At 39.3% G+C, this 27,855-nt stretch overlaps 2 protein-coding genes across 2 annotated transcripts; both read left to right on the top strand.

Annotated features, from left to right (window-relative positions):
* LOC121416600 lies at positions 1-16,865 on the top strand. The gene is made up of 6 exons (XM_041610092.1): positions 1-250; positions 2,291-2,349; positions 2,679-2,846; positions 5,244-5,372; positions 8,374-8,502; positions 16,387-16,865. The coding sequence occupies exons 2-6, from the start codon at positions 2,314-2,316 to the stop codon at positions 16,429-16,431; spliced, it is 507 nt and encodes a 168-aa protein (XP_041466026.1). The 5' UTR covers positions 1-250; positions 2,291-2,313; the 3' UTR covers positions 16,432-16,865.
* Positions 16,866-20,120: 3,255 nt separating this feature from the next.
* On the top strand, positions 20,121-27,549 carry LOC121417710. Its single transcript, XM_041611444.1, has 7 exons — positions 20,121-20,251; positions 21,364-21,531; positions 22,395-22,451; positions 23,196-23,327; positions 24,045-24,173; positions 26,180-26,219; positions 27,524-27,549. Exons 1-7 carry the CDS (start codon positions 20,201-20,203, stop codon positions 27,547-27,549), a joined length of 603 nt encoding a protein of 200 aa, XP_041467378.1. The 5' UTR covers positions 20,121-20,200.
* Positions 27,550-27,855: the final 306 nt, after the last annotated feature.

Here is a 27,855-nt window from a genome sequence, read left to right as displayed (position 1 = left end):
TTGATCGAGTCGGCGGAAGGGTTTCGGAGATCTAGATGACCGATTATATGGAATTGTTATCACATTTTGATCAGAGATACTTAGGCTGTTTGGAGGTTTAACAGTCCCCATCCTTAATTATGGTGGTGTGGAACCGTTTCTTCAAGATCTAGTGAAACGTGAAAAAGGGTATCACGGGAGCAAGGAGAAAAGTTTGGACCGGAATATTTAAGGAATCGTAATCTGTGGACTCGGTATCCTTTCGCGAAGGGTAAGTGTAATGTAATTTGTATGATTACGTTATATTAACCATTTGTCCCATGTAATGTTCGACCAAGGTGGGCATAAGCTAAGATAAAATCACGTGCTGTCAAAGCATAAAGAGTGGGCCTATTGAACTTAAGGCCTGCATGGTCACACCGCCCAAGCGTTGTTGGAGCGGTCGTGGAGCGGTAGGGAAAGAGGGTCGAATTTCGCTCACAAAATTGGGGAAAAAATCGAAAACAAAAACACCAACGATCGAAATCGAAATTGGTGAACGGTAGCGAGCGGTGACGATTTTTTTTTCACTCCGCTCCACGACCGCTCCAACAACGCTCGGGCGCACCCGGGCGGTGTGACCAGACCTTTCGGGCAATGTTTGGTAAATTGCCGCGATCGTGTTGGTGTTTCTTTCTTGTCATTTAGACGGCTGAAAAATATTTCAAAAACCTATCAAAGAAGAGTAAACACTTTGATCAAACTACTTTATGGCAAGATTAAAAGTGGTTAAAATGTCTATTTGGAATGTAAAGGCATAGTGGATCTTCTGAGGAACTCGTGTTTGTAATACATCTGCCTTAGGAATATGATCTTTACATCCCTAGCGTATGTCATACTAGAAATCAAAATAAGATACTTTAAATATGTTACTGTTTCAACTTTTTTTTTAGAGAGAGAAAGAGAAACAACTGTCTTTTCGAGTTATGTCGTGGACGTTTCGGACCCAAAGTCGTATATTCTGTCTACCAATGTTAGGTGTAATATCAGCCAAATTTCTTATCTAACACACCTTTCAAATTTGATTCACATAGATAAGATATCCTGGTTGTATAAAGCAAGCCTACACGGTATGCGTTTGCATTAATTTTGCGTTCTATACCACTTAATCACTGCAACCATCCTGCCTGTGGGGAATCTACTGGTAGGACTGGTATGCCAATGCTGTACATACCACACACTTTAGAAAATCATTAAAATATCACTTTTGTGACCAAAATGACTACTTTCCATACAATTGCAATTTATTTTTCATTAGTAACTTCGGAATAATTTTTGTATTCACCAGAGCGCTCAAAAACGTGAATTTTGGGCATTTTTCGTACGCCCTCTATTGGAAAGTAAGATGGCAAGGAAATTTTCATTTTTCAATCTCTATTTTAATTAAGAAAAACTAATCTAAAGAATCAAATTTACATAAGAGCCAAATTATATGATGAATAGCTGTATTGGAAACTAACAGTGTAAGAAAATCAAGCATTTGTCCCATAGAAAAAGAGAAAATTAACCAAAATTGCCACCCTTTATATGGCCACACATGGAGATGTAACTGAGAACAAGGTTATATCATAACCTTGAATGAGTATTCTATACCAGATATAATAAACAGCAGTGGCCCTAAAGCTAAGCCCTAGGGAATCACATATTTTGTTTGTTCTGAAAAAAAAAACACAACCTACAAAATAATACAAAACAACAATGATAGCAATAATATCATGTTACATTTTAGAGCTGATTGGCAAAGCAGTTCTGTTCTCCCATGGGGTCCAGGGTCTGTTCTCCCATGAAAGCTTTCAGACTGGAAAGTTGACCCTGCTTTTTATGTTCATATTAGCATTCTCTAAACCATTCACGTGCAAGCTTTCTCTCACTTCCTTACACATTCACTCATTAAATGTGGAGCGTTGTAGCCCAGTGGATTAGTTTCCGGACTTTGAAACAGAGGGGTGTGGGCTCGAATCCCAACTATGGCGTAATTTCCTTCAGCAAGAGATTGATCCACAATGTGCTGCACTCAACCCAGGTGAGGTAAATGGGTACCTGGCAGGAATATATTTCTTGAAACGCAGCGCGCGTCACAGCTGCACTACTAAAGCCAGGGTAATTATGCTGCATAATACCGTAGACCGCTCAGAGACTTCTGACAAAGTAAGTATTAATTGCTATATAAGCAAGTATAATTATTATCAAATCGTATTATGTGGAGCGATAGATGGTGACACAACAAGAAGTTAATATCTTGTTTCCTTTATTGTTTACTTCTTTCAAGCAGGTTCCATGTGAAGTTGAGACAAAATGGAACCAGTTTCCATAGAAGAAGAGGGCGCTTCGGTAAGTGAAACATTGAAGATTTTGAAAGTTTGTCAAATCTGTACAGAAAGGGATAGTACAAAAAAGGATGATACTACTGTTATCTATTATGATGTTTGTAAAATCTGGAAATATTTTTTATTATTTGCCCAATGTGCTATGAAAGAAAATAAGGGCTGTTCGCCGCCAGTGAGTACGGATGTTCGTTGATACATTCATTGTGAACCTAACACATAAGTATGGGTTCGTTTAAGAGTTAGTTTTTGCAAAGCACACACACAAAGAAACTATTAATTTCCCTGAGAGTATACTGTAAACATCAATATTATTTGTATTTTTCCCACATGCAGCATTCACGGGATGCAACAAAATACAGTGTCTGTGCGGCTATCACGACAGCAGTCATTCTGATCCTCTCTGCGATAGGTGCCGCCCTCTGCGGTGGCATAGTATACATTCCGCTTAAGATGTTGTATCCGCCCAGTGCTTATCAGATCATTGCTTTCATTGAAAGTGGGGTGAGTAACAGAGACTTTTTAATGCTAACAAACTGCAGACAAAATAAAAATTAAAACGGCACTGCTATTACTGCAAGAGAGAGTTTTAGTTGCAATAGGTAGCATTACTCCACTCCAAATAATACAGGCTGAAGTAATAAAGTTCTAAATCTAAATGCATGCATTTCTACACAAAAAAACGAAAGAGAGAGAGAGAGAGAGAAAAGAAATGTAATTTGAGACTTGGGCGTACAGAAATGTGTGTTGAATTTGACATATTTGATGCATATTTTTAAAGAAATGGCCATTTCACTTCCGCTTTAAAGGGGAATCCAACCCAAATAAAAACTTGTTTTTGTCAGGAAAAGAAATATCAGACAAGGTGATAGGTGAAAGTTTGAACAATATTGGACAAACGAAAAGAAAGTTATGAATTTTTAAAAGTTGTAAATATTGGTAATCACTATACCCATGGAGACTTCAAATTGGCCGCATGTGTGATGTCATAGTGATGTAAGGCAAGGCCTACTCTTCCATGTACTCCAATACATATTATGGCTAAAATGTCATTTTTCCCAAAAGTTTTATTTCAAATTATATTTTTCTTTCATGAGGACATAAAACAATATACTACCTGGGTTATATTTAGATTACTGCCCCAGGGGAATCGGTACTTAGGAGAAAACCACAAATCCCTGATAATAAAGTACATGGCCTATGGGAAAGTTGTCCTTGCCCCTTGTCATAATTTACTCACACAGTTGCCAATTTGAAATCTACATGGTATTAGTGATCTCAATTTTAAAGCAACTCTAACTTTCTTATTACTTGTCCGATTTCTTTCAAACTTTCACCATTCTGTTTGATTTATTTTTCTCCTTCCCAACACAATATTTTATGGCCAAGGCTGTATTCCCCTTTAAGTTCACATTTCTCCCTGTATGTATAATGTCACAGGTGTTCCTAATAACGGCCTTTCTCGGATTTGCCTCGATGACGAAATTGAGATGCATGGTAAGGTTTGTCAAAAACTATTTTCTATCATATTTCCTTCATATTTCCACATTTCTCTTCACCCTCTCCGCAGTCCGCACTGTAGGGATATTAATTAACATTAACAGAGCGTTGTGGCCCAGTGAATTAGTCTTCGGACTTTGAAACAGAGGGTCGTGGGTTCGAATCCCAGCCATGGCGCAATTTCCTTCAGCAAGAAATTATCCACATTGTGCTGCACTCGACCCAGGTGAGATGAATGGGTACCCGGTAGGAAGAAATTCTTCGAATGCTCGAGCACCCAATCAAGGTAGCCGTACTAAAGCCGGGGTAATAATAGCAGGGCCCGCCGGGAGAACAGTATTCGGAACTGAAGTGGCTACCCTGGGTAAATATGGCGCTATTATTATTATCATTATTACAGAGAGGAACAAAAAGATGATGCAATGATATAAACTCGAAAACGAAAAATTGAAACTTATCGATAAAATAAAAAGCAGTGGTCCTAAAGCTAAGCCTTAGGGAACCCCTCATTGGATAGCTTTCAGATCTACGGTTTACCATGCAGTTTGTTTCATACTAGTATAATATTATTTAAACCACTCACAATTCAATAATGTTCTCACTCCTATGTTACTCCAAAGATTGCTGCTAAAGCTAGCGATACAAATAACAAGATGCATAAAGTTAAATTTTAAACAACGCATTATTTGAACATATCAATCTAAGATCTACCTTCCTCATACACAATGGTGGAGAACCCATGGGGAGTTTCGAAAAGAGTTCAATACGACTTATACTTGCAATAAAATTCCAAAGTGCGCAGGGGCAAGGAGGCAAAAATTTTGGTGAACATGGCGTATTGCCTAAAATCAGTATAATATAATAAATACTTTTTTGACATATTTTGACTTTAATATTCAGGAAATAATTTTACTCTTCTCTCTTTCCTTTTCTGTCTCTAATTTTTTTTACTTCGTCGTAATTTATTTCATTTTTAGTTTCTTTATTTTTCATTTTATTTATTTATATATTCTTTTTTGGGGGGGAGCCACCCCTTTCTGTACGCCAGTGCAGTTGCTGAATAAAAGGCATCGTCTCACTAGTAGAATCATGTCAATAGGAAGTGCGACGCATCAGGTGCGCTCCTGCACTAAATATAACTTCAAGTCACACCTAAACTTTGTAAAACACCTCTGGATCTCAGGAACTTGAATTGCTTGTTTCGTTTAGGTGAAGAAAATAATTAGCGGTGATGCATATTGCAATTACTGTATATGCGGCTTGAATTCTTGAAAATATTGGAAATCAGTACTTTCCCCCAAAGGGTTGTATAGGGCGCTCTTTTTCTTATATACGTCATAAAAACATGATACCTTTGTCATTCTAGAAACTGTTTTAATCCCTATTTTTGTCTCCCTCTAGATTCTGGCTTATATGATTTCCTGCGTCTTATGCATCTGTGTCAGCCTGGCAGGACTTGGAAGGTACTGCTATGACATTTTTGTGTTCTCACAGCTTGGACTCTTTGGAGATTGCGGTGGAGGGTGTTTGGTAAGAATATAACATTAATCTAAAACCCCTCAAAAAAAGTTTTGCAACTCAGTTTTGGGGGATGATATCTTTTTGGTTAATGAAGTATAAAAGATAAAACTGGTATCAGTGGAAAGCTGAATTATTCTTCTTTACAATGACATGCCATTTGATGTGATTATGCAATCATGAAATATGCAATCGCCCTGAACATTGAGAAAAGTCAGAAGTGAAATGTTGCAAAATGCATTGATTTCTAACAAGAGTCTCCATTTCTATAGAATTTCCACCATGTAGGTGACAGTGAATGCACTCGGTCCATCCTCGAAACAAATGGAAATTCGCTATGGGAAACGACGCATTTTGCAACATTTCATTTCTAACATTGCTGCGTATTATCATGTCTGTGTGTTTCATGAAAACACTAGCATAACAAATGACACATGATTGTAAAGAAGAATAATCATGCTTTCTAAAGATATCACTTTTACACATGATGATGGCACATTAAGAAATTTATTAGCACTCAAACTTGCAGTTTGAGTTGCAGAACTCAAACATGACATGGCAACGAATTTTGCAACATTTCATTTTTTACATTGCTGCATATTTATCATGTCTGTGTATTTCATGATAACACTAGCATTACAAATGACACATGATCGTAAAGAGGAATAATCATACTTTCCAATGACACCACTTTTACATATAATGATGGCACACTAAGAAATTTATCAGCACTCAAACTTGAGTTGCAGAACTTTTTTTGAGGGGTTTATGTATTGGAGATCAAGGGTGTAGACTGGGTCATTGCACCCTCCCGCTGAGGCACAAGAGATCCGACACTGGTAGGCAAAAAGAAATTTGATCTTTGTAGGTTTGCATGGTGGAGTTTACAACGTGGAGGTTAACGGTTCACCATGTGTAATATGAAGAAGGGAAAGGAAATACAGGCAGAAAATTCGAAATGGAAAGACGAGAAAGGATGCAAAAGAGGAAATTAGAGGTATTCATTTCTTGAAAGTGAGTGAAGTCCTGAAAAGGACTGTAAACCAGATGAGATGAGCTGGATATGGTTTGAGTAGCGATTGTGTGAGTAGTAGCTGGATGAAGTGAAGAGGGTTTTTCTTTTTTTTTCTTTTTTTTTTGGTTGTTTTTCTCTTTTTTATTTTTGTTTCTTGTTTGTTTCATCCTCTTTCGTTTTGTAGATAGATTTTTTTTACTTCTTTTACTTTGTTATGATTTGTTGTTCCTTATATTTTTGTATATTGCACGGTCTCTGAAAACCAGCCATAGGCTGATCGAGGTCATTTTACTGTGTTTAAATAAAATAAATCAAATCAAACGAAATTTGTAACCCTTCTTCTGCTATCAACAGCTGATTTTCAAAACTACTTTAACATGTTACGTCCCACCTCCCTAAGATTCATGCACCCCCTCTCACCAATATCACTTTAGTTCCCTCTCCCCATACTGAAACCGGCCTCCGCCCTTGGGGATCATGTTTGAGGGAGGGCAAGATCGCGATATGCTCTGTAGGCCTACTCCCCAAATAGCTGGCATAAAAAAAACGGAAAATGCCTGGACATCCTTCACATCAAGTTTTGTTTCAAATACAACGTTTCTTCTCATTCGCTTTACGTAGGTTTTGGGGTAATACTTACTGTTGATAACAATCAAAATAGAAATAGTACGCTATTAAAAAAAAACGATTTTACAGGGGGGAGGAGGGTTTTGCAGAAAGCAATAACAAAATCATTTTGTTAATTCATAAAACAGGATTTTATCTGCAATTTAACAGAGCAGGTCTGTTTAAAAAAGGGAAAAGGCGGTTTTATGTAAGGAAATGTGTAAGGTTCCAAACACCAAATAACAATTTCCAGGAATTTTACAAGATATAATGTAAGATTACACAATCTTGTAATATTATTGGTGTTCTCGAGACTCTGCTGCAGGAACTTCTGTTATTTTAAGGATAAGTTTTCTAACAGTGTAGGCCTAACAACAAACATGACAAACAAGGAGGAGAATGCTCATTAAAATGGTAAAAACACCATTTGATAAATCATGATGAAAATCATTTACACCAGGATATTATATTGGTAGTAAACAGTGGTAGAAATAACAGTGATGATAATAATATGTTTGTGGCTGTCATATTAAACGGTTCAACGTTTTCTTTTGATTTTGATTTCAATCAAGGCCAAGGAATCTGCCTATCCAAAAATGTACGAGTGTAAAATTGTAACGACAATGCTTCACTGGGACACACTGATCAATGTCGAACAAATCAATATTGTTATTATTATACACCAGAGGAAAATGGGGGTAATCTATGTACACCGATTAGCATGGTATATAAATTCATGTGCAATACATTCATGACAACTAAAGGAAGGTGATCTGTATTTATTGTTCTTTGGTGAAACTGTTTTACACCATTATAATTCATTTTGTTAATATCATTTCTCAGAGTTTTTGTAAACTGGTTTAAGTCGATATAAAAGAGACATTCACGAAAAAAAATCAAGAATATTCATCATAAATTAGTATACTTTGTACAGATTTTGTTGAATTATTTCACAACATCTATTGGGCTATTCCACGGTTACTCACGTTACATTTGGAGACACCTTGACTCATACTTGGAGCTGTAACTCCATTATTATTGATAGGAACTAAACATCTCCTTATCACAACAAAGTACACAGTCTGACTATCCTTTGTATAAAAACAAAACTTGGGAAATTCTATTATGCTCCTGGCAAATCTTTGGAATGTGTGGGTTACTCACGTTACATGATTTGGACCAACCTGTGGAATTGCCCTATTTTTATTTTTCCGAGTTTTGGTTTGAGGCAGTAGCAGTAGCGGACCGGAGGTGACAAACCATGAGGGGCACAGCATTGTTCACTAAGAATACAGTGCCCCTCCAATCGTTATTTTGTCTCCTTTGGGCCACGATCCGCTCCTGGGCAGTAATAACAAAATATTTCGCTTTCTTCACATTGTTATTTTTCAGTTCGTCACCGTACCTATTTGCGTGCTAGCCGTCATTAGTCTGATCGGATTCGTCACATCGCTTGTTGGGTCGATCTACTGTTGCAAAGGGGTGTGCACCCCGTCAGATAAAAAGACGTCATCAAATATGGTAAATAATGATATTAATAATAATAGTAATGGATAATGATGATGATCATGATGATGATGATAATAATCTTGATAATGACAATAATAATGATAATAATAATAATAAAAAGACGTCATCAAATATGGTAAATAATAATATCAATCAGAATAATGAGTAATGATGATGATCATAATGATAATAATCTTGATAATGACAATAATAATAATAATAATAATAAGACGTCATCAAATATGATGGTAAATAATAATAATGATGATAATAACAATAATAGTAATGATGACAATAGTATTAATGATAATACTAATAATGAGTAATGATGATTATTATGATGACGATGATAATGATAATCATAATAATGACAATCATAATATTAATAATAAAAACAATAATAACAATAATAATGATAACGATTAGAATCATCATTATCGTAATCATCACCATTTAAAGGTAAAGTTCACCCTGACTAAAACCCTGTCGCAAAAGTAGCAGAAGAAAGAATGAATGTCTCAGGAAAATCAAATAAAGATTAAGAGAGTCATTAGTATATCAAGGGGTTTTTTATTTGTGACGTCATAAAAGAGCAGCTAGGCCATATATATGTGATACAAAATGCATAGATTTCATTTATGAATTGTTCGTGATGATTTATTTTTCATGTCATTTTTATGGAGCGGGTTTGAAATAATTTCTGTATTTATACACTGAAGGTACAACAACAACCATTTTTAATTTTCTGAGAAAATGATGTTGATTTTTTTTTACCATACGATATGTACGAAAGCTGCGTGCAGATGACGTCACAAATCAAATGATTACAATTCGAATCAATTGTTTATTCTTTATTGTACTATCCTCCAACCTTCTTTTCTTTTCTTTTTATTTGTACTATAAACAATAATACTATATTTTGCCAGGGTTAACTTTCCATTTAATATGCGCCCTCTGCTTAGAAGAAATCTATTCCCATGTACATTAGCGCCATCTAATTACTAGTGGGCATAACTGTATATGTTATTTACTTCAATAACTCCATACATCTACTTGATTTGCTAGTTCAGCCCTCTGGACTGCCATACCCGAAAAGAACTCCCAAGGATTTAAAAAGCGCGAGCGCGCCCTCTCCCGTTCAGGCTTACTACCCATGATCACCGCGCAAATAGCGTCCATCTTCCTCTTTTGCTTTCGGCAAGCCACCTGTCAAGACGTGCTCAGATAAGTCTCCTAAGAGCTCAAATCTTTTTGAGCTTTGGTATATTGTTTTTGCTTATCTGTTGTGCATTCTCCCTTTTAAATTCAATCTTTCCGTTTGTGTGTAAGATTGTGTTCAGAATTTACGCCTGGCGCGACTTTTTAACGTGTTTTTGGTGACACTTAAATTGTTTTCCTAACGTTTGAGTTCTCGTCGCGCCGCATCGCTAGCGCGTTCGCGAGGCACCGGGCTTGGCCTGCCTACGTGGCAGCAAGCCTTCACCACCTGTCATGGTTATTGTTCTTCACGTTCAAAGTGTGGTGGCTTTTGGTGCCGTTTGTGAATTAAATTCTAGACAGCCTTTACACTTTGTTGTCGAGGGTGTTATTGTTATTTCGTTTTGCAGGTTGGGATCTCCAACTCTGTGCCTTCCTTGCTTTCTGGAATTGATTTATTAAGATTTTCGATTGATTATTGATTAATTCTTCAATTCTCTTTCCTTTCTGTTCTGAATAAATTTCTTGATTGATATTTTATTCGCAGGTGGATCTTAAAGCTCAATTCCTTTTCCTTCTGTTCTGAATAAATTTCTTGATTGATATTTTATTCACAGGCGGATCTTAAAGCTCAATTCCTTTTCCTTCTGTTCTGAATAAATTTCTTGATTGATATTTTATTCACAGGCGGATCTTAAAGCTCAATTCCTTTCTTGATTAATATTTTATTCACAGACGCTTCGGGGATTGTTTAATTCGGCTTACGCAATTATACCTTGATTGATTGGTTATTCAATCCCCCCCCCAAAAAAAAAAAAAAAATTTTGTTCTTTACAGGTGAGGTCTCCTTCCTGTTAGAAATTTTTTTTTTGACCTTTCCCGGAATTGTTTTCTTCGTTCAATTCCCTCTTCCCTCCTAGTCTTATATATCTTTTACTTCGACAGGCGGGCTCTACGATTTCTTTTTGAGGATTTACTGTGTCGTTCTTCCTCTTGGAATCGTTACTAGAGACGTTCCTCCTTCCTCCTGTTCTGAATTTCTTTACCTTTCCACAGGAGGTTACATTTTTCCTCTTGGAAATTATCGTAAAATTTCTCTTATCTGGAATTGTTTGTCTCTCAATCCCCTTTCTTCCTGCTCTGAAATTCTTGTTTTTGTGTTCTTCGCAGGTGGAAACTTCGTTCTCTCCTGAACTTGCATTCATTTTTGAATTTTTGTTTCGAATTTTTCCTTCGGGAACAAAAAAAGAGAGAATATAGTAGGGGAACCTTGTAGGAGTTTCTTTTTTCAAAGTCTCCGACCTCCTTTCTATTTTCTTACAGGCAGATACCTAAACTATTCTTAGGTTCTTCTTCCTCCCTACCCCTCCCCTCTTGATTTGTTCTGTTTGCTCAAACAAATTCCTTATAGGAGGAGGGAAAGACCACTCCGGTCTCCACTTTTAATCTAAGCGAGATCTTTGTAAAAAAAAGGAAAAATTCTTGTTTTTCTTTTTTCAGGGTAGAGAGAGGTATCGATGAATGGGACTAACACAGCCCCAGAGGACCTGGTGCCCTCCACGGGGACCGTCCCGATTGCAAGTTTACAGAAGTCGGCCGCCTCCAGGCGAGTAGGAGGGACGCCGCGGTGAGCGCCCGGCGGCGGTGAGTATGAGGGTGCGTCGATCAGCATTCTGAATTTGCGGTCGGATGCTAAGAGAAGGAAGGCCGAGACTGTGGTGCCACGGTCTCGGACAAAGAAAAAAGTGGTAGCCAAGGCTTCCAAGCCTAAACTAGGTCCTGCCGCCGCAGCACCCATAGGGCTATGCGACCCACCGGCTACCGGGTCACCAAAGTCCGGAGGGAGAGTGCGGTTCTCTCCCCCCGGCACAGGTCAGGATCTCTGCCGTATAAGTCGTCCTCCGTTGACAGCATCGGGAGAGATCGCCCAGCCCCTGACCGCGAGAGGCGTCACACATCAGACTGTGACCACAATCTGACCCCGTCAGATTCGGGTGAAGTTTCGTTGTTGGCGGCCGCCCTGCCAGGGGCGGCAAATCGTAAGAGATCACCCGTGCCTCTTGTGCCTTCTTCTGCTCCGGCCACGCCGGCGGAGCCCGCAAAATAAGAAGAAGAAGAAGAGGTCGAAGGAGAGGTCGGCCAGCCCTGTTGCCATGGGCGTTCCTCCTTCAGACCCTTGTATCGGTGGCCAGATGTTACAGTCATACATGTTGTGCTGCTATATTCTGCTACCGCGAGAGGCGTCACACATCAGGCTGTGACCACAATCTGACCCCGTCAGATTCGGGTGAAGTTTCGTTGTCGGCGGCCGCCCTGCCAGGGGCGGCAAATCGTAAGAAATCACCCGTGCCTCTCATGCCTTCTTCTGCCCCAGCCACGCCGGCGGAGCCCGCAGAAAGAGAAGAAGAAGAAGAGGTCGAAGGAGAGGTTGGCCAGCCCTGCTGCCATGGGCGTTCCTCCTTCAGACCCTTGTGTCGGTGGTCAGATGTTACAGCTATTCATGCTGCTACATTCTGCTACCGCGAGAGGCGTCACACATCAGACTGTGACCACAATCTGACCCCGTCAGATTCGGGTGAAGTTTCGTTGTTGACGGCCGCCCTGCCAGGGGCGGCAAATCGTAAGAAATCACCCGTGCCTCTTGTGCCTTCTTCTGCCCCGGCCACGCCGGCGGAGGCCGCGAAGAAGAAGAGGTCGAAGGTGAGGTCGGCCAGCCCTGTTGCCATGGGCGTCCCTCCTTCAGACCCTTGTGTCGGTGGTCAGATGTCACAGCTATTCATGCTGCTACATTCTGCTTTCGAGTAGTGCGGGTTCACCCCACCCTCGACGTCTACTCACCCCGCTGATGCCCCTGAGCATCAAGCGAGACAAGTGGGCAATAACCACCAGACACCCGGGAAATCCTCGAGCGATTCTGTTAAATCGCCAGCCAGTGCACCGACTAACCGGGTGCCTCAAGATCGCGTGTGCTTTCCAGCATTTTCGTCGATCTCAGAGCACGTGTCCCAGCCGACACGCGGGGCCACCCCGGCGCTTACTGGACTCCCTTGTCTTCATGAGAGCCGGCCGAGAGGCCGTACGGCTCCCGCGGCTCTCGGAGCTCCTCCAGGGGAGGAAACTTGTCATGGGGACAACCTCCCGGTTCAGTCCATGGAGCGAGACTCCCTTTACGAGGAGTCTCTCGAAGGCGGCCAGTGCGAGGACAACCCCTATCCCGTGGCCGACCCTTCAGTAAGCGCTCAGGCGCTGCTTGACAAGTTTCTACCTCACATCTACCCTCCGAGCGGGGGTATTGATGAAGCAGGGGAGTCCTTATTTTTTCGCCCCGCCTCTTCAGGCGCTCCGAGCTCAATCGGCCGAATTGGGGGTCTCGGAGAGTGACGGGGTCGCCCTAGACGAGGCGGCTCCTACGACGAGGAAGCCGCCAGCTCCGAGGGTGCAAACCCACCCCCGCTCTGCTGCTGCCCGGAAGCGCCAGGCTCCGGCACCGCCGTCTCGAAACTTTCAAGCCTCTCGAGGCTAGCGAGAAGGCAGAGGCAGGGGAAGGGGGGGGCGAGTATTATGCAGGTACTCCCGAATTCGCCCTCTACGTCAAGCTCACATACGGCGACGACTCCTTCAGCGGTAACTCTCTCCATTCTTCCCCCTAAGCGGGCCCGTAGATTGGAGGTATGAATCTCTTACATACCGCATGCCACACTTCTCTCGTGAGAATGTTTGGCTGCTTTGAGAGGGCAACCTATCACGTCCGCCCAGGCGACGGGACCGTCGTTTTCTGGCCTGAACCTCACTTTCTATTCGAAAGTAAGGGTGCCCTGTCTTACTTAGCTCCTACCCTTGCAAGGCCAGAGTCAGGGCTAGTACAAACACCCGTTCTCCAGCGATCGCCGCTGAAGAGAGGGCGACTCTGATATGAGCACCATCACTGCTCAGCGGTATGTCTCACTATCTCATAGCTCTCCGTGCTTATGAGTATGTATATCGGATCTGAATGTCACGGCGATTAAAAAGTCTCCTGTGCTTAATAATCGCTATGCCTTCACCACCCGGTGCATTATGGTTATGTTAACCTATTTGTCTCGTATTCGGGCGGCTCGTACGAGCCCTGCCCGAGCTGCCATCAACGGTCGTCCCCCCGGACACCGCCGGCAGCACCCGCACCGAATACGTGGAAGGAATCAGCTTTTCATATGCTAGATATCCCTCCTGTTGACATTCACAGCTGTTCCCCGAGTCTTTCCCGGTTGGGTAAACATCATCTCGGAGGAAAGTAACCGCCGTACATCTCATGAGATTGTTGGCTATGTACGTGCGTTCAAGCTTGTTTAAAGCCCCAGGATTCTCTGTCGGCATTCTATGCCCACCGTACCGGGCCGGCGAGTTCACACCAAACGGTACACCGCCAGACCATCGGTCGAGCTCTAACTGTCTATCTTATAGACTGCCCTCTATGTGGGTCAAACTTGCGGGCGTCTCCGCCGTTCCCTCCCTCTGCGGAGTGGTCTACGGTGGATGTCTTTACCGTACCCGCTTGTCGAATCGTCTTCTTACTTAGAATTTTTTTTCTCACTCGGCACACTCGAGTCGCCTCGCATGCTGCTTTCATCCTCCTTCCATGCAATGCATGTGGCCAGGGTCACCGCGCGACCGAGGATGAGGTAACCGTGGATGGATGTATGCTTATGCCTTACCAACCACGATCACTACGACCCGCCTTCTCTCGGGCCGACTGTGGATGAGTCTCTCCATGTAAGTGATTTACTTCACTGGAGTTCTTCTTTTAGAAACTTAGATTCTCATCCCCCGCTGCTTAGGGCGTCATTTTTGCCGCCCCCCGCAGCTTTTTGGAGCTCCTTATCTTACCGATATCGGACTGTTCCACGCTGCCGCAACCGGCGCCGGCGGTGCTTGCTTTTACGATCACCTGAGAAACAGGTCTTGTGACTGTTTTCATAAACAACTGGTTCTCACCGCAGACTGATGGAAATTTTGTGATTACTTCCTCAAGTCTCCTTCGCTTGTTTCTTCAAGCGAGGACTTCGACACTCTTAACCAGTTTCCGTCCCTAACTTGATAGGACAGGGCCGTTGCTACCCCATTCGATTCCGTTGGGAATGTAACGGTTGAGGTATCATATCTGGCGATGTCTGTTCGTTTAGAGCATCTCTTGATGGTCGTTTACACGTAATATCGTGGCAGATTTTTTCTCGCCAGCTCCCTCTGGCGTACGCTTGCTGCTGCTAGGGATTCCCCCGCCCAGCGGACAGCCATCGCAGCCTAGCCTCACAGGCCCTCTCGGCGATGGTGGCTTGAGCCAAGCCACCTCTTCCACCGCGGGCACTGCACCCTCAGATGGGTGCTTCAACCAGTATGGGAGAAAGGGGATCCTGAGTTCTCTATCGATCACTCGGTCTAACACGCTTTTGTCGTGATGTGTACCGCGCTGTTTCCCTGACACGCCCGGTTGAGCTGTTTTGACCAGACTGCTCTATTCTACATAGGCAACAGGTCCGCGGCATTCCTTATTAACAGGATGGCACTCAGTCGCTTTCTCGACCCTTGACTGCCTTACGAGTGGTTTTCTTCTTAAATCCCTACTCTCCGTCATTCCTGGTCCCCTTCGGACCGCTAGTAACTTTTTGCCACAGCTCTCTATCAGAATTCTGCAGATTTTCTGCCCTCACGCATTTGAGACAGATATCGAATTCTGGGCGCTTTCTCCCACGCGGAGGCTTCTGAGATATCTCGCCTTCTCAGATTGTTCGATTGATCACTTACTGAGCCTTAAAAGCTTCAGTTTTCCGATCACGATTCTTGTTGAAATTTTCAACAAATTCTGATTCTTACGCTCTAGTCAGCAGGTGATGTTGTTCTCCTGACACTAGGCCGAGGGCCCATGATACTTAGTATTCCTGAGTATACAGGGCATTCCTCTCGAGGACATTTTGAGGGCCGCCTTTTGGCGCTCAACTAACTCCTTCACTTCTTTCTACTTGAAGGACATTCCGTCCAGCGAGGCGAGATTTGCGGCTTCGGCGCTTAAAGCAGCTGCGGCTTTTTCCCCCTCTCCCTAAATTTCGTTGTTTTTGTTTTTTAAATTTTCTTAGGCTTACAATTGAAAACATGCCTCCCTACGGTTGAGTCCGTGTTGGTCTAGCAAATCAAGTAGATGTATGGAGTTATTGAAGTAAATTATGAAAATACTTACCTGATTTTCTTATTTACGAGATAACTCATACATCTACTTGATACCCTCCCACCGACCCTCCGCCTTGCGTAGCAACATGTTTCAACGTATGGGCTTGCGAAAGTTGAGGAAGATGGACGCTATTTGCGCGGTGATCATGGGTAGTAAGCCTGAACGGGAGAGGGCGCGCTCGCGCTTTTTAAATCCTTGGGAGTTCTTTTCGGGTATGGCAGTCCAGAGGGCTGAACTAGCAAATCAAGTAGATGTATGAGTTATCTCGTAAATAAGAAAATCAGGTATTTTCATAATTGCTGAGGTCAGTCCACCCAAACAATAAAAATGTATTTGACAAAACTTGAGGAAAAAATGAAACGAGAATAGTACCATTAAAGTAACAGTGCGTAAATCTCAGAATCCAATAATAACGTGATTATACTAAAGATAATACACAATTGAATATTCGAAATTAACGTTGTATTTACCTTTTCTTTTCACTTTCCTTTTTTTCGTAGACGGGCATGGACCAAGTTCGAATTCCGCGGCCTCATACGTCATAGCAACTTCGTTCACCGATTGTGTAGATGGCCGGGGGGGGGGGGTCATATGACTGCCTCTATTTCAAAGATTATTCGATGAGTTGTAAATCAAGTACATTTTAATATCAAGTTTGTTGTGATAATACAGAGAAATTTAGAAAATAAAAAGTTGATGAATACTTGAATGAAATGTATTTAATATAGGTTTTCCCGTCCAATTTCGTCAAAATTTCAACCGATTTAATGATGTAATAGTTCAATTTGCAACTAATTCGAATGACCTATGAGATCAACATTTAAATACCAAAATACTTTAATCATATTGGCACCCGATTTCATGGTTATTTCATTTAAACAATTATAAAGATCGATCAAATTCAAATAGCCTAAGAGGTGTTTTCAAATTCGCAACGGTACCCTCCTTGCGAAGGTTTAGGAATTCAAAATCATTAATAAGCGATAGGATATACAGTGTTTTTCTTTTTTTTACTTCATTTGAATGATTATGGAAATGGGTTTTACTTCTTAATTGGATGTTTACCATTATACTGAAATGTATCCATCTGAAAAACCATCATCGGAACAACAACTCGTTTTTCCACTTCCATAACTATAAAACGTGGTCCATACCATCCCTTCCCCACAACGATATAATTTACAATTATGTGAAATAAAAAAAGAAAAAAAGATGATGAAAAAAAAACCTACCATTGGCATAGGTCATCCACCCACTCACTGGCGGATCCAGGGGGGGGGCACACCTGGCTCGTGTCCGTACCCCCCCCCCCTTTGAGAGCCACAATAAAAAAAATCGTGGACCATCCCTTATTGTTTGGTCTTTATCAAATATAATGGAATAAAATTATTCTAACTGAAAGATCAGAAAAAAAGATAAAGTAAAGTTTGGAGAAAAAAATTGTATAACGTTATAAAAGAAAAATGAACACAGAAACATGTTATCTGAATTTGGACGTTTAAAGTGCAAATATGTGTGCCGATTAATGAAATTGAAAATGGTATTTTGGGTGAAATTCAACGATCAGTTCGTCATTGCGAAATTAAATGACAAGTTTTGGCCATTAATTTGAACGAATTACTCCATAAATTGAATTTCTACCAAATTCAAAGGAATGATATAGAACGGAATTAAATGATGAATAAATGAAAATGAACCATGTGTGCAGAGGGTTGACAAAATATTTCGAATTTGAAAGTCCTTTCATTAATTTAAATGCAACCCTGACGAAATTGGACGGGAAAACCTATAGTAACCCAGCTATGGATTTGTATCGAGTGATATCACGGTAGGCAGCTGCTCCTTATGTCATTAATATATAGTCCAGAAATTGCCATGTTTGTAATCACTCTTGGTGACTGCGAAATATTTCTCCCGCGAACATTGGCGAAGCACATTTAAAATTGGTCTAATGAAATAGCAGAACTATACGATGTCGCAAACTGTATGCATGGTATGTCTTAAAAGACCACTTCTTTCTTTGTTTTATTCTTCAGTTCATGAATATTTGAAAACCACAAACATTATCCTTATTGCGTTGGTATTATTGCTTATACAAAAAGTAACTTAAAATCTAGTCCAGTCCTAATGTATGGATGATTTGCAATTTCACATTGTTTTAATTGTTCGCCATGCCCAAAGGTGTATAATCCAATTATTCATTTGAAAATAAAAGCATGCACGTGTTCCAAGGCATGCCCTCGATGGTTAACATCTATATATGTTCATTAAAGACAGGCCTACTTTATTTCTAAAAATAGTTTGACTGGTAATTGATTGTTACTTTCAGCGCCGACTTATATTGTTTTTACATGTCAAGAGTCCATGCAGCGTCTTTTAACAAGAATTACGCTATAAAGGTGTATTCTTTCTATTGCAGTTTTACAGCATTGCCCTTTGTTTTGTTTCTGATAAACTGGATTGGTGATGAAATACCGCCTGCCAGTTATCACACTTGAGTGGTTAATAATTTCTTGGTGAATAAAAGGAGAAATGTATGTTGCCAAGCAGTTTTACTAACACGATCTAAACCAGTGGTGGATCGAGGTATGGGCACATCTGGCCTGTGCCCCCCCCCTTACAGCCCTAGTTAGGAAATATGTCGTGCTTTGGCAAGTGAATACTTTTTCATCTATATATTTTTGTTTGCTTATCCACTTTCTCGTGACATAAATCTACATTGGCATTGTGAAGACTGTTTTGTTCTTCTTTCTTCCTTCCTTTTTTGGGGGAGGGTTTTTTACTTTTTTGTTTAAAAAATGCCCCCTCTTGATCCGCCCCTGATCTAAAAGGAATAGAACTGGCCTATCTAATTTCCAGACATGGTGAACATTTAGCGGTAGTGTGGTTAACCCCACCCCTCTTAGTTTTTTGAGATGGGTGCATTTCCTTCGTTCGAACAACCGCCTCCGCTATCAAAATAATATCGAATAGAACCACGTGTTAATGAGAACTCAAAGAAGTAAGAAATACAATAGGCCTTTTATATGCCAAGGTCACAAGAGTTTTCTTCCCTATTGTAATCTGGAAAACGCATGGGCGAAAATGAAAACAATTTGCCATGCAAAATATGATATCATGAACACCGTTCTAATTTCGAAGACATCTCCAACGTTGACTCTTCTTGCATTTGGCTGGCTTGATGATATTGAACCTCGCTTGTAATTCATAGGTAGGTGCATTTCTTTTTTGATAGCTTTCATCTCATTTTCCATTTTTATACGAAGAAAATGGTATGCTTTCTTTAAAAATAAGCACCTTTGCCGAATTTATTGACCAATATTTTCGTGTCTTTCGTGTGTTTTTTTTCTACCGACTATCCTAAGACTTCACTTCTAATTCATGCATCTAGGCCTGCAGAAATTATAAAGAGAGTTGATATTTCTCTTATTCATAATGTTTGTATTTTGATAACAGTTGAAAATATGCCTGCTAACACAGGGTGATTTCAAGTTCAGTGTTCACCTTTTGGTGTTGGTGTTACACGATTATAACTCCAAACATAAGTGACGGAAAGTCACTCACTGGTTGTTGAGATGTAAATAATGTGATTTGGATCAGTTCTGGAGCAAGGGGGAGCAATCCCAATATCAACACCAGGGACAACACTGGACTTGAAATCACCCAGTGTATGTGAGCAACAAGCATGGCAATACGCCGATGATGGGGGAGATCTCCTTGCTCGAAATGATAACAATTGTCACACGTCTTTCCCTATAGTGTGTTTCCATGCAATATTATAGGATTGATTTTGAAAATATTGAAATCTTTGTCTATTATGTACAGATAATTACACACAGTGGTATCTGTACAGTGTTTGTGTGTGTGTTCAAAGAGTGTGTTCATATGATGGACTCTCTTACTGCGATTCACAATGTTAAATTTGAAAAAAAAACAAGTGTGAACTTCGCACATATAAAGGATAAATTCAATTTGTAATTTATATTGTGAGCGCACTATGTTATTTCCATTATTCATATATATATATGTATTTATCTAAAATTCGTTTTATCATCTTTTTTTTTCTTGGAGGGGGGCGTCGAACTAAAGGTGATGTCTATTTTTTGGCAACGTAATTATTAAAAAAAAATAGGTAACAAATATGTAAGCCCCTGCCATTGTCGGCTTACGCACACACCCATACTCTCCCGGGAACACATAGGCCTACACATGTTTATGTAACAGAATTTATATCCTGATTTATTATAATCTTCTGATGAATAATGTACACCATATTTTCTTTTGATAAAGATCCGCAACACAAAGGAATAGACCATGACATCTCCACAAGTGCGCATCGTACGCGTGACGTCATCACCAAGGGAGGTAATTCAAAATTCATATTACATTTATTTGACCAATAGCAATCACGGAACAAGGATCATCTTCTGGGGACATTAATCAATCCTGAACAGCATCATCTTTAGCTTTCTTCTGTATCGTATTCTTTTTTTGTGGAGTCCCCACCCACGAAAATGTCGAATTTTCAATAATGCTGTAAATCTATGACTATGCATTTATCTTCAATATAATGTATGCGTTCGTTATTCTGACTCTTCCTATAGTATACATCCTCTGTACGTATTTTTTTTTCATTCGGTAGGCGTGTGATAGAGGCTTAACATCATAACAATCACAAGGCCTTGTCCAAAGGCTAATTTTTGAGCTTTAGTATGTAACGCGATAACCACCAAATTGACCCACTACTACTACTACTACTACTCCTACTACTACTACTACTACTACTACTACTACTACTACTACTACTACTACTACTACTACTACTACTACTACTACTACTCCTACTACTACTACTACTACTACTACTACTACTACTTCTACTACTACTACTACTGTTACTATTTTACTACTACTACTGCTGCTGCTGCTGCTACTACTTCTGCTATTACTACTACTACTACTACTAATACTACTACCACTACTACAACAACTACTACTACTACACTACTACTACTACTACTACTACCACTACCACTACACTACTACTACTATTGCTGCTACGACCACTACTTCTACTACCACCACAACCGCTACTGCTGCTTCTACTACATATACTACTATTACTTCTGATACTCTACAGAGAGTGCTCCATAAGGGTAAGCATGTGTTCAACCAACATTGGGCATTTCTCTGGTGCATTTTATTTGTCCAGTGTGATGAAAATTGTGCACATTCTAAAGTAATTGCTGCTTATTTTTAACCTTAATGGAGCTTCCCACATTGGGTAAAATACTGCCCAAAATTGGTTGGACACATACCCTCTTGGTGGTAAAAGAAAATTCCCAATATTTTCTACAGTGTATAGAAGCACCTTAATTTTCCCTCGCATATTACGCATAGTACAATTATCACAATCAATACTGCAATTTCCGAGACATTTTTTTTCAGAAATCATTTCAAACATTCTTATTGTTCAGAACTCATGCTGTCCCGGACGGTCTCCACAATACAACGCGAGTCTGGGCTTCTCTTCCGGCGTGATGCAGGTCATTTGTGGAGTGTGTACACTTCTGCTCGGAGGCATCTTTTTCGCATTGGTCTTGCACGTCATCGACACAGGTGCAGGAGTTTGGTGTGGGGCGTTCGTAAGTACCGCCTTTCAAGCCATTTGGAATTCCCTGCAACACCCTTTCCTCCCCAATGCCCCTCTTTTTTTCCCCAGTGTACATTACGTACTTGTGCAATACGAGGCCACAATGGGTTACTGTTGTACAAAACATGACATAGGAATAAACGGTTGCACATTGCCCAACATTTTGCAAAGGATAACCTCACCAAATATCCTGAATATCATCGCAGTTTCACTTTTGCATGATCCCTCTTGTCCATATTGTGGGGGACCCTGGCTGTAAGATAATCACCCGAATCCATCCGCATCCTTTACGACCATGTTAACCTATACGATAATTTATATGTGTGAATTCCCCCCACCGCCCCCCCCCCCTCTCCCCTTTACAAGAATAAAAATAATAGTAAGCCGTAAGCCCATTCGTTATGTGCTGGAGATGCAGGATGAAGAATTGCTTTACGAAGATCGCAAGGCTACTGTACGAAATTGCAATGATCTTTGTATGATTTCATGCGATGTTTGCCAAGAGACCAAGAAAATAGCAAGGTGACTGCCTGATTCCCGTACGATTTCTCCACAAGCTCTTCATGGCCTGTCCCCTTAGGCCCTCGGTTAGGTAGAGACCATGGCACGATGCTCGTTGTGAATACATGTACGTTCATCGTCGATAGAAGTCAACAAAGATGCGCCAAAATTCCTACAGAAAATGACAGATATATGGTTATCGTTTTTCGTCGGCATTCAAATGTGTTTCAGGAACTTGAAATAATATGTAAACCCATCGCAACATGCATCCATCTTTTTTAAAAGAAAGAAAAATGGGGAAAAACTATTAGGACAGCTTTAAGAAAATAATTTTTGATATTTTTTAAAAACTAGATATTCATTCCAACTGGAGTTCTCGGCATCTTCACCAAAGGGAAACGGACGGGATTGGTATGTATTACAAAGTTTAAACCTAAAGTCGTAGAGATCGAAAAAAAATGTGCCGATTAATTATGTTAAAAGAGAAACAGATATTGCTCTACAATAAACAGATACACACAAAAGCGAACAAACATAAAAAAAGACATATGAAAAAAAGCCAGGAAAAAAACATCTTGTTGGTAGATTTGTTTTTCCTACGCAATAGTCTTGTTATTATCACCCTCTAATAAAACTTGGGCCCGTTGCAAAAAGAGTTGCGTTTAAACTCAAGTAAAAAAAAAATCAAGCGCAAGTCCCAAATGCGCGCTGTTGATTGGTTGGAAATCAAGTTGCGCATGATTTTTAGAGTTGCGATTGATTGCAACTCTTTCTGCAACGGGACCCAGCTGATCATTAGTAATATACAAGAAAAAACCAATTCAACATCGAGAGACTTTTCCTTACAATTTCTTGAAGAGATGATTTAAACGATAGTGTTTATTTATTCGTCTATCCATAAATGTATTTAATAATTCATTCATTTACCTTTTTGTTTATTCATGTTTCACCAAGGTAGCTTCAAAGGTCTTCCATGAGGCCCTGGATAACAAACAATGCAGCAATGCAAGATTAAAAACAATGAATTAGGGATAGTCTAATACAAACATTCACCAGACAATTAAATTTCGATAAAATAATGTATAAAATGGATGTTATCAACATCATCTAAGTCATCATGTTAATAGTTTTGTATAATTTATTTTTTTGGTATAGATCATTGCCTACCTTGTTATGTGCATCATCTCCTGCTTTGCAAGTCTAGTTATGGCTGCCTTTATATTTTACTGGACGTGGTATTGGGGAGTAGAATGTGCTAGACCGTCGACGTCTTGCTCCAACGTAACGGTAAGAATTCGTTGCCAATTTAAGGAGTACTCTGGTTTGAAAATCATGTGATTTAAACAACACGAGTAAAATCAGACAAACCAAATGCTGAAAATTCCATCAAAATTCGACATATACTCTAAAAGGGGAAGATCTAATTGAGATCTTAAAGAGCGTGTATGTCTGCACTTTGGAGTGCTGATTTGTCTAGTTCAAATTTGAAAGAGAAAAATCAGCAATCCGAAGTGAAGGTCCTTGGAGCTCTTCGTTTTTTAGAGTGTAAGATATCAAATTTATGATTAAACTTTTGCACTATTTTGTTTAAACGTTGTTTCCACTATTTTTTCCCCTCTTCATGTCCTGATAAATATGCAATGAGCAAGCGTATGATATCTTATTCCTTTTTTTTTCATTTTTTATTACTTTTTTGTATAATGTCAGAATCCAAAAATGTAATTTAGTACTGTAAGATAATCAGTGCTTTATTTAATACATGAATTATAAATTTCATGTAATAAAAAGAGCAGACTACATGTATAATGCAATAAAATACAGTATGTATGATAAAGACCTTTTGCAAAAGTCCACGATGCGAGGACATCCTAGGTTCGCTGTGTGTCCTCAAATGAATACGAAATTCGTGTTTATGAATTATCGGTTGCCAGCGTGGCAAAGCGCCCTCACACGCCAAATTGTCGTTATTTATACTATCTATTGTTTGTAATATTATGTTTTCAGATTTACCAAGCTATTCAAGCTCTCATTGGAATTCTGATGGTCATTGATTTTGTGGGGGCTGTTATGGGGGCACATGTGTGCTGCCAGGTAGTCCCTTCAAGTAAGCCAGCGACACGCAGGAACAACGCGGTAAGCTGCAACTGTTACTGTAGTTTTTTTATTGAATTGAATTGAATTTTTTTCCGTTAAAAACAAATAACAATACAAATAAAATATGTGAACAGCGCGGTGAGCTACAGACTGTTTTTTTTTCCTGGTATATTCTGACATTTAGGCATAGACACAGACTTAGAATGTTTAGGCAGGACGTGCTAGTCACCATGATATTGTTTGAAATATTTTTCAAAATTCTTCTAGTTTAAAAGAAAAGGAGTATTGCCATGGTAAACCTATTCCCATCGGCATAAATTCAGGGATTTCTTTATAAACACAGATATAACTTTTTTTTTTAAACAAGTGCACAAATAGTTACCAGTAATGCATATGGCATTTCCATTTATTTGAAAGCAGGATAAAAGAGCATTGTAGATTAAATGTCTTGCTCACGGACAGAGGTGCCGCTGCCGGAGATCGAACCCCGGACTTTCCATGTATAGCCAGGTGCCTTAGACCACTCGGCCACGGCACCTCCTTTTATTAGAAGCGACGACGACGATGACAATCATCTAATAATAATAATGATCATCATAATATAATAATAATGATGGTGATAAGATAATGTTTGTATTTTTAATAAAAATAATTTTGCTATCAGTGCTAGCAAAAAGCGATTAATATGATTATAATGCTAATCACAATCACGGTTAGGAATGAGTTGAACAATATTAAGACAACATCCATTATAGCATTAATAAAACTTTCCATTGATAATCTATGAAATGAACAAGAAAATAACGGGAAAAATGCATAAAAATGGTTCGTATATGGTATGCATTTTTCCTAAAGATTTGACTACCGGTCAACTTGGTTAAGACCTTTCTTACTGTAATTATCGTATCTAACTCGTTTAATAGCAGACCTACAATTCTTTTATCAACATTTTTATGAATTAAGAACATATGTGACAAGCCTTCCCGAAAACAACAAAAAGTCGCCATGGAAGGTTTTTTTGTTATAGCGGGAAAAGTATTTTGGTTAAAAAAATCGTTAACTTTGTATTTTTTTTAAGGGGGGGATTATTTCCATATAAAAATGATAATATATATATATTTTACATGATCAAATTTAACAGATCGTCAAACAAAACGATTTGGAGGATGGCCCATGTCAGCAGTATTAACACAACACCACTGTTCTTCAATGGGATCCTGTAAATTAACTCTTCTAAAGTGATCATTCCTCTTCTTTTTTCTCATTCATAATGCAAACAATACGTTCTAAACTTGAATGTAAACATATTTTTTTCACTGAGATCGCACAGTGGGCACATTTAGGCCCGAATTCACAAAGGTGGTTTTGAAAACTCACGGTTGAGTCCATGGTTTATGCAGATTTCCTGTATAAGTTACGCTTATTTTACCGCGTATATTAAAAAAATGTCCAATGCTGATGCGCGCTTTTGTCATAGTGCGCCAAATTGACGCCTGTTGCCGTGGTTATCCACGCTATTTTATTCATGAGTCCACTGTTTTGAATTATTGAGCCCACTCTTCAACCAGTGGACTCATGAATGAAATAGCATATCTAACCATGGTAACGGGCGTCAATTTGGCGCACTGTGACAAAAGCGCGCATCAGCATTGGACATGTTTTATACACGAGCCCGATACGCGCTTAATTAAGCGTAATTTATGCAGGAAATCTGCATAAACCAGGGACTCAACCGTGGGTTTTAAAGACCACCTTTGTGAATTCGGACCTCAATGTTTTAGTTAACCCCGAACTTCAAATATTGTCTTCTTCCTATTATACATGTATTCCATAGTCATTCTACTACTTGAGAGGGCAATTTTTGGTCAATTTTCACAAGTTGAGTATCACTTCAAAGCTTAGCATGTGCTTTTCAAGCTGAAAAAAATATCAGAATTTATTTGGGACATTTTCTTTTCTAAGGGGGGGAGTGACAGGTCACAATATTGGTATTCTTCTAATTACGTATTGTCATCATTATTGTTGATATCATTTTATATACGCAGGTGCATTATGAACGCCGTCAACAGCCAACAAGCAAGAAAGGTAGGTTTATATCCTGTCAGTATGCTATGCTCGTTTGCAGTTAAAATTAAAGAAATATATTCATGTTATGTTTGAGGGGCAACCTGTAGGGAGAGATATAATTGTACTTCAATCGTTTCTAAAAACACATTTCTTCATCATCAAGTCAATATTTCGGTCTAAGCCGGTACACGATGCATGCAGACGTGTTTTGATGAATTCATCTCCTTTCATTTGCAAGCTGAGAAAATGCACGCCATTTTGTGTATTATTAGATAAATAATCTAACCAATAGTGTGGGGATCAGATACAACAATAACAAAATGAATAATAATAATCAAAATGGGCATCCATTTTAAATGAACCGGTTAATAATTGGAACAGATTGTATATGATTCCCTTTAAATGCTGTCTTTCAACAAAACTCCGCTACTTTCAATATAAGCTTTTCAATCGGATAATGGGGGTGAACAAACATCTTTACGATATTGGCTTGTCTGAATCTAATTTATGTACATTTTGTTCTTCCTCTGTTGAAAGTATTTCACATCTGTTTTGGGACTGCCCTGTAACTCAACAATTTATTCAAAACTTCCAAACCTCTTTTTTGAACAATAACGTGTATTCAAATAAGAATTTATTTTTGTTTGGTTGCCCTGACGCTCATTACTCTACTGTAAACCGTTATATTCTTTATGCTAAATATTTCATTTTTTCGACACGTTGTAAGGGTAATCGGTTGTGTTTAGCTCTTTTAAGAGCGTATTGAAACGCTATTGTGAAATTGAAAGGGTTCTCAGTCAAAAACATAATTTTGTCATATCATTAGATAATAGCACGCATGTACAGTTGTTGTAAACATGTTCGCTTCATGATTTTTCTGTAAATTGAATTGCTTTCGTGTTTGATTTTGAATAAAATCTTTCTATGAAAGAAAAAAATGAATAAATATATATGTATATATATATATATATTATATTTATAAATGGGATCTTAACTTATTCATTATCAAATTATTTTTTAAAAATGGAAGTGAATCGAAGAGAGAAATAATGATGTAATGACTAGTTCACATTTTGTTTTACATATTCAGTTATCGTTTCGAAATAAAAGAGATGGTTGAATATAGCAAAAATGTGTACCTCCCTCTAGAAATGGAGGCAAATGTCAAAGAATGATTTGAATGAATTACGTTGAAATGGAATTCAATGAATAAAGGCTAGTAATGGTTGTTTTACAAAAAATGTTATTATTTTCATTGTTATAATAATATTTATTATTTTAATTTTGTTATTATTATCATGACTATTATCTTTATTCAACAGGTCCATCGTCTAACAGACGGTTCTAAATCGAGGGGGCGTTATACGCCCGACCACAATTTCAGCAAGATGAATTGTTCATAGAGTAAATTATCATTTCCAAGCTCAATTTAAAAAAAAAAGAGTCATATTTTCCACTTAACATCGCAGATTGACTTATTCTGATCAGAAAACAAAATATATGTATAGCTTAAGAATGCAAAGATTTGCATCCTGCAAGGAACCCCCTGTTAGAATTACGCTTTTACACAAAGACCAATTTGGGGATTTAGGAATGTACAGGGCGGAAGAGCAAAAATTAGGATGAAAACTGAGATTATTAGTGAATATTATTG

This window comes from Lytechinus variegatus, chromosome 6 (assembly GCF_018143015.1).
Source record: "Lytechinus variegatus isolate NC3 chromosome 6, Lvar_3.0, whole genome shotgun sequence".
NCBI classification, from domain to species: domain Eukaryota; kingdom Metazoa; phylum Echinodermata; class Echinoidea; order Temnopleuroida; family Toxopneustidae; genus Lytechinus; species Lytechinus variegatus.
This window is presented reverse-complemented; position numbering and strand designations above follow the sequence as displayed.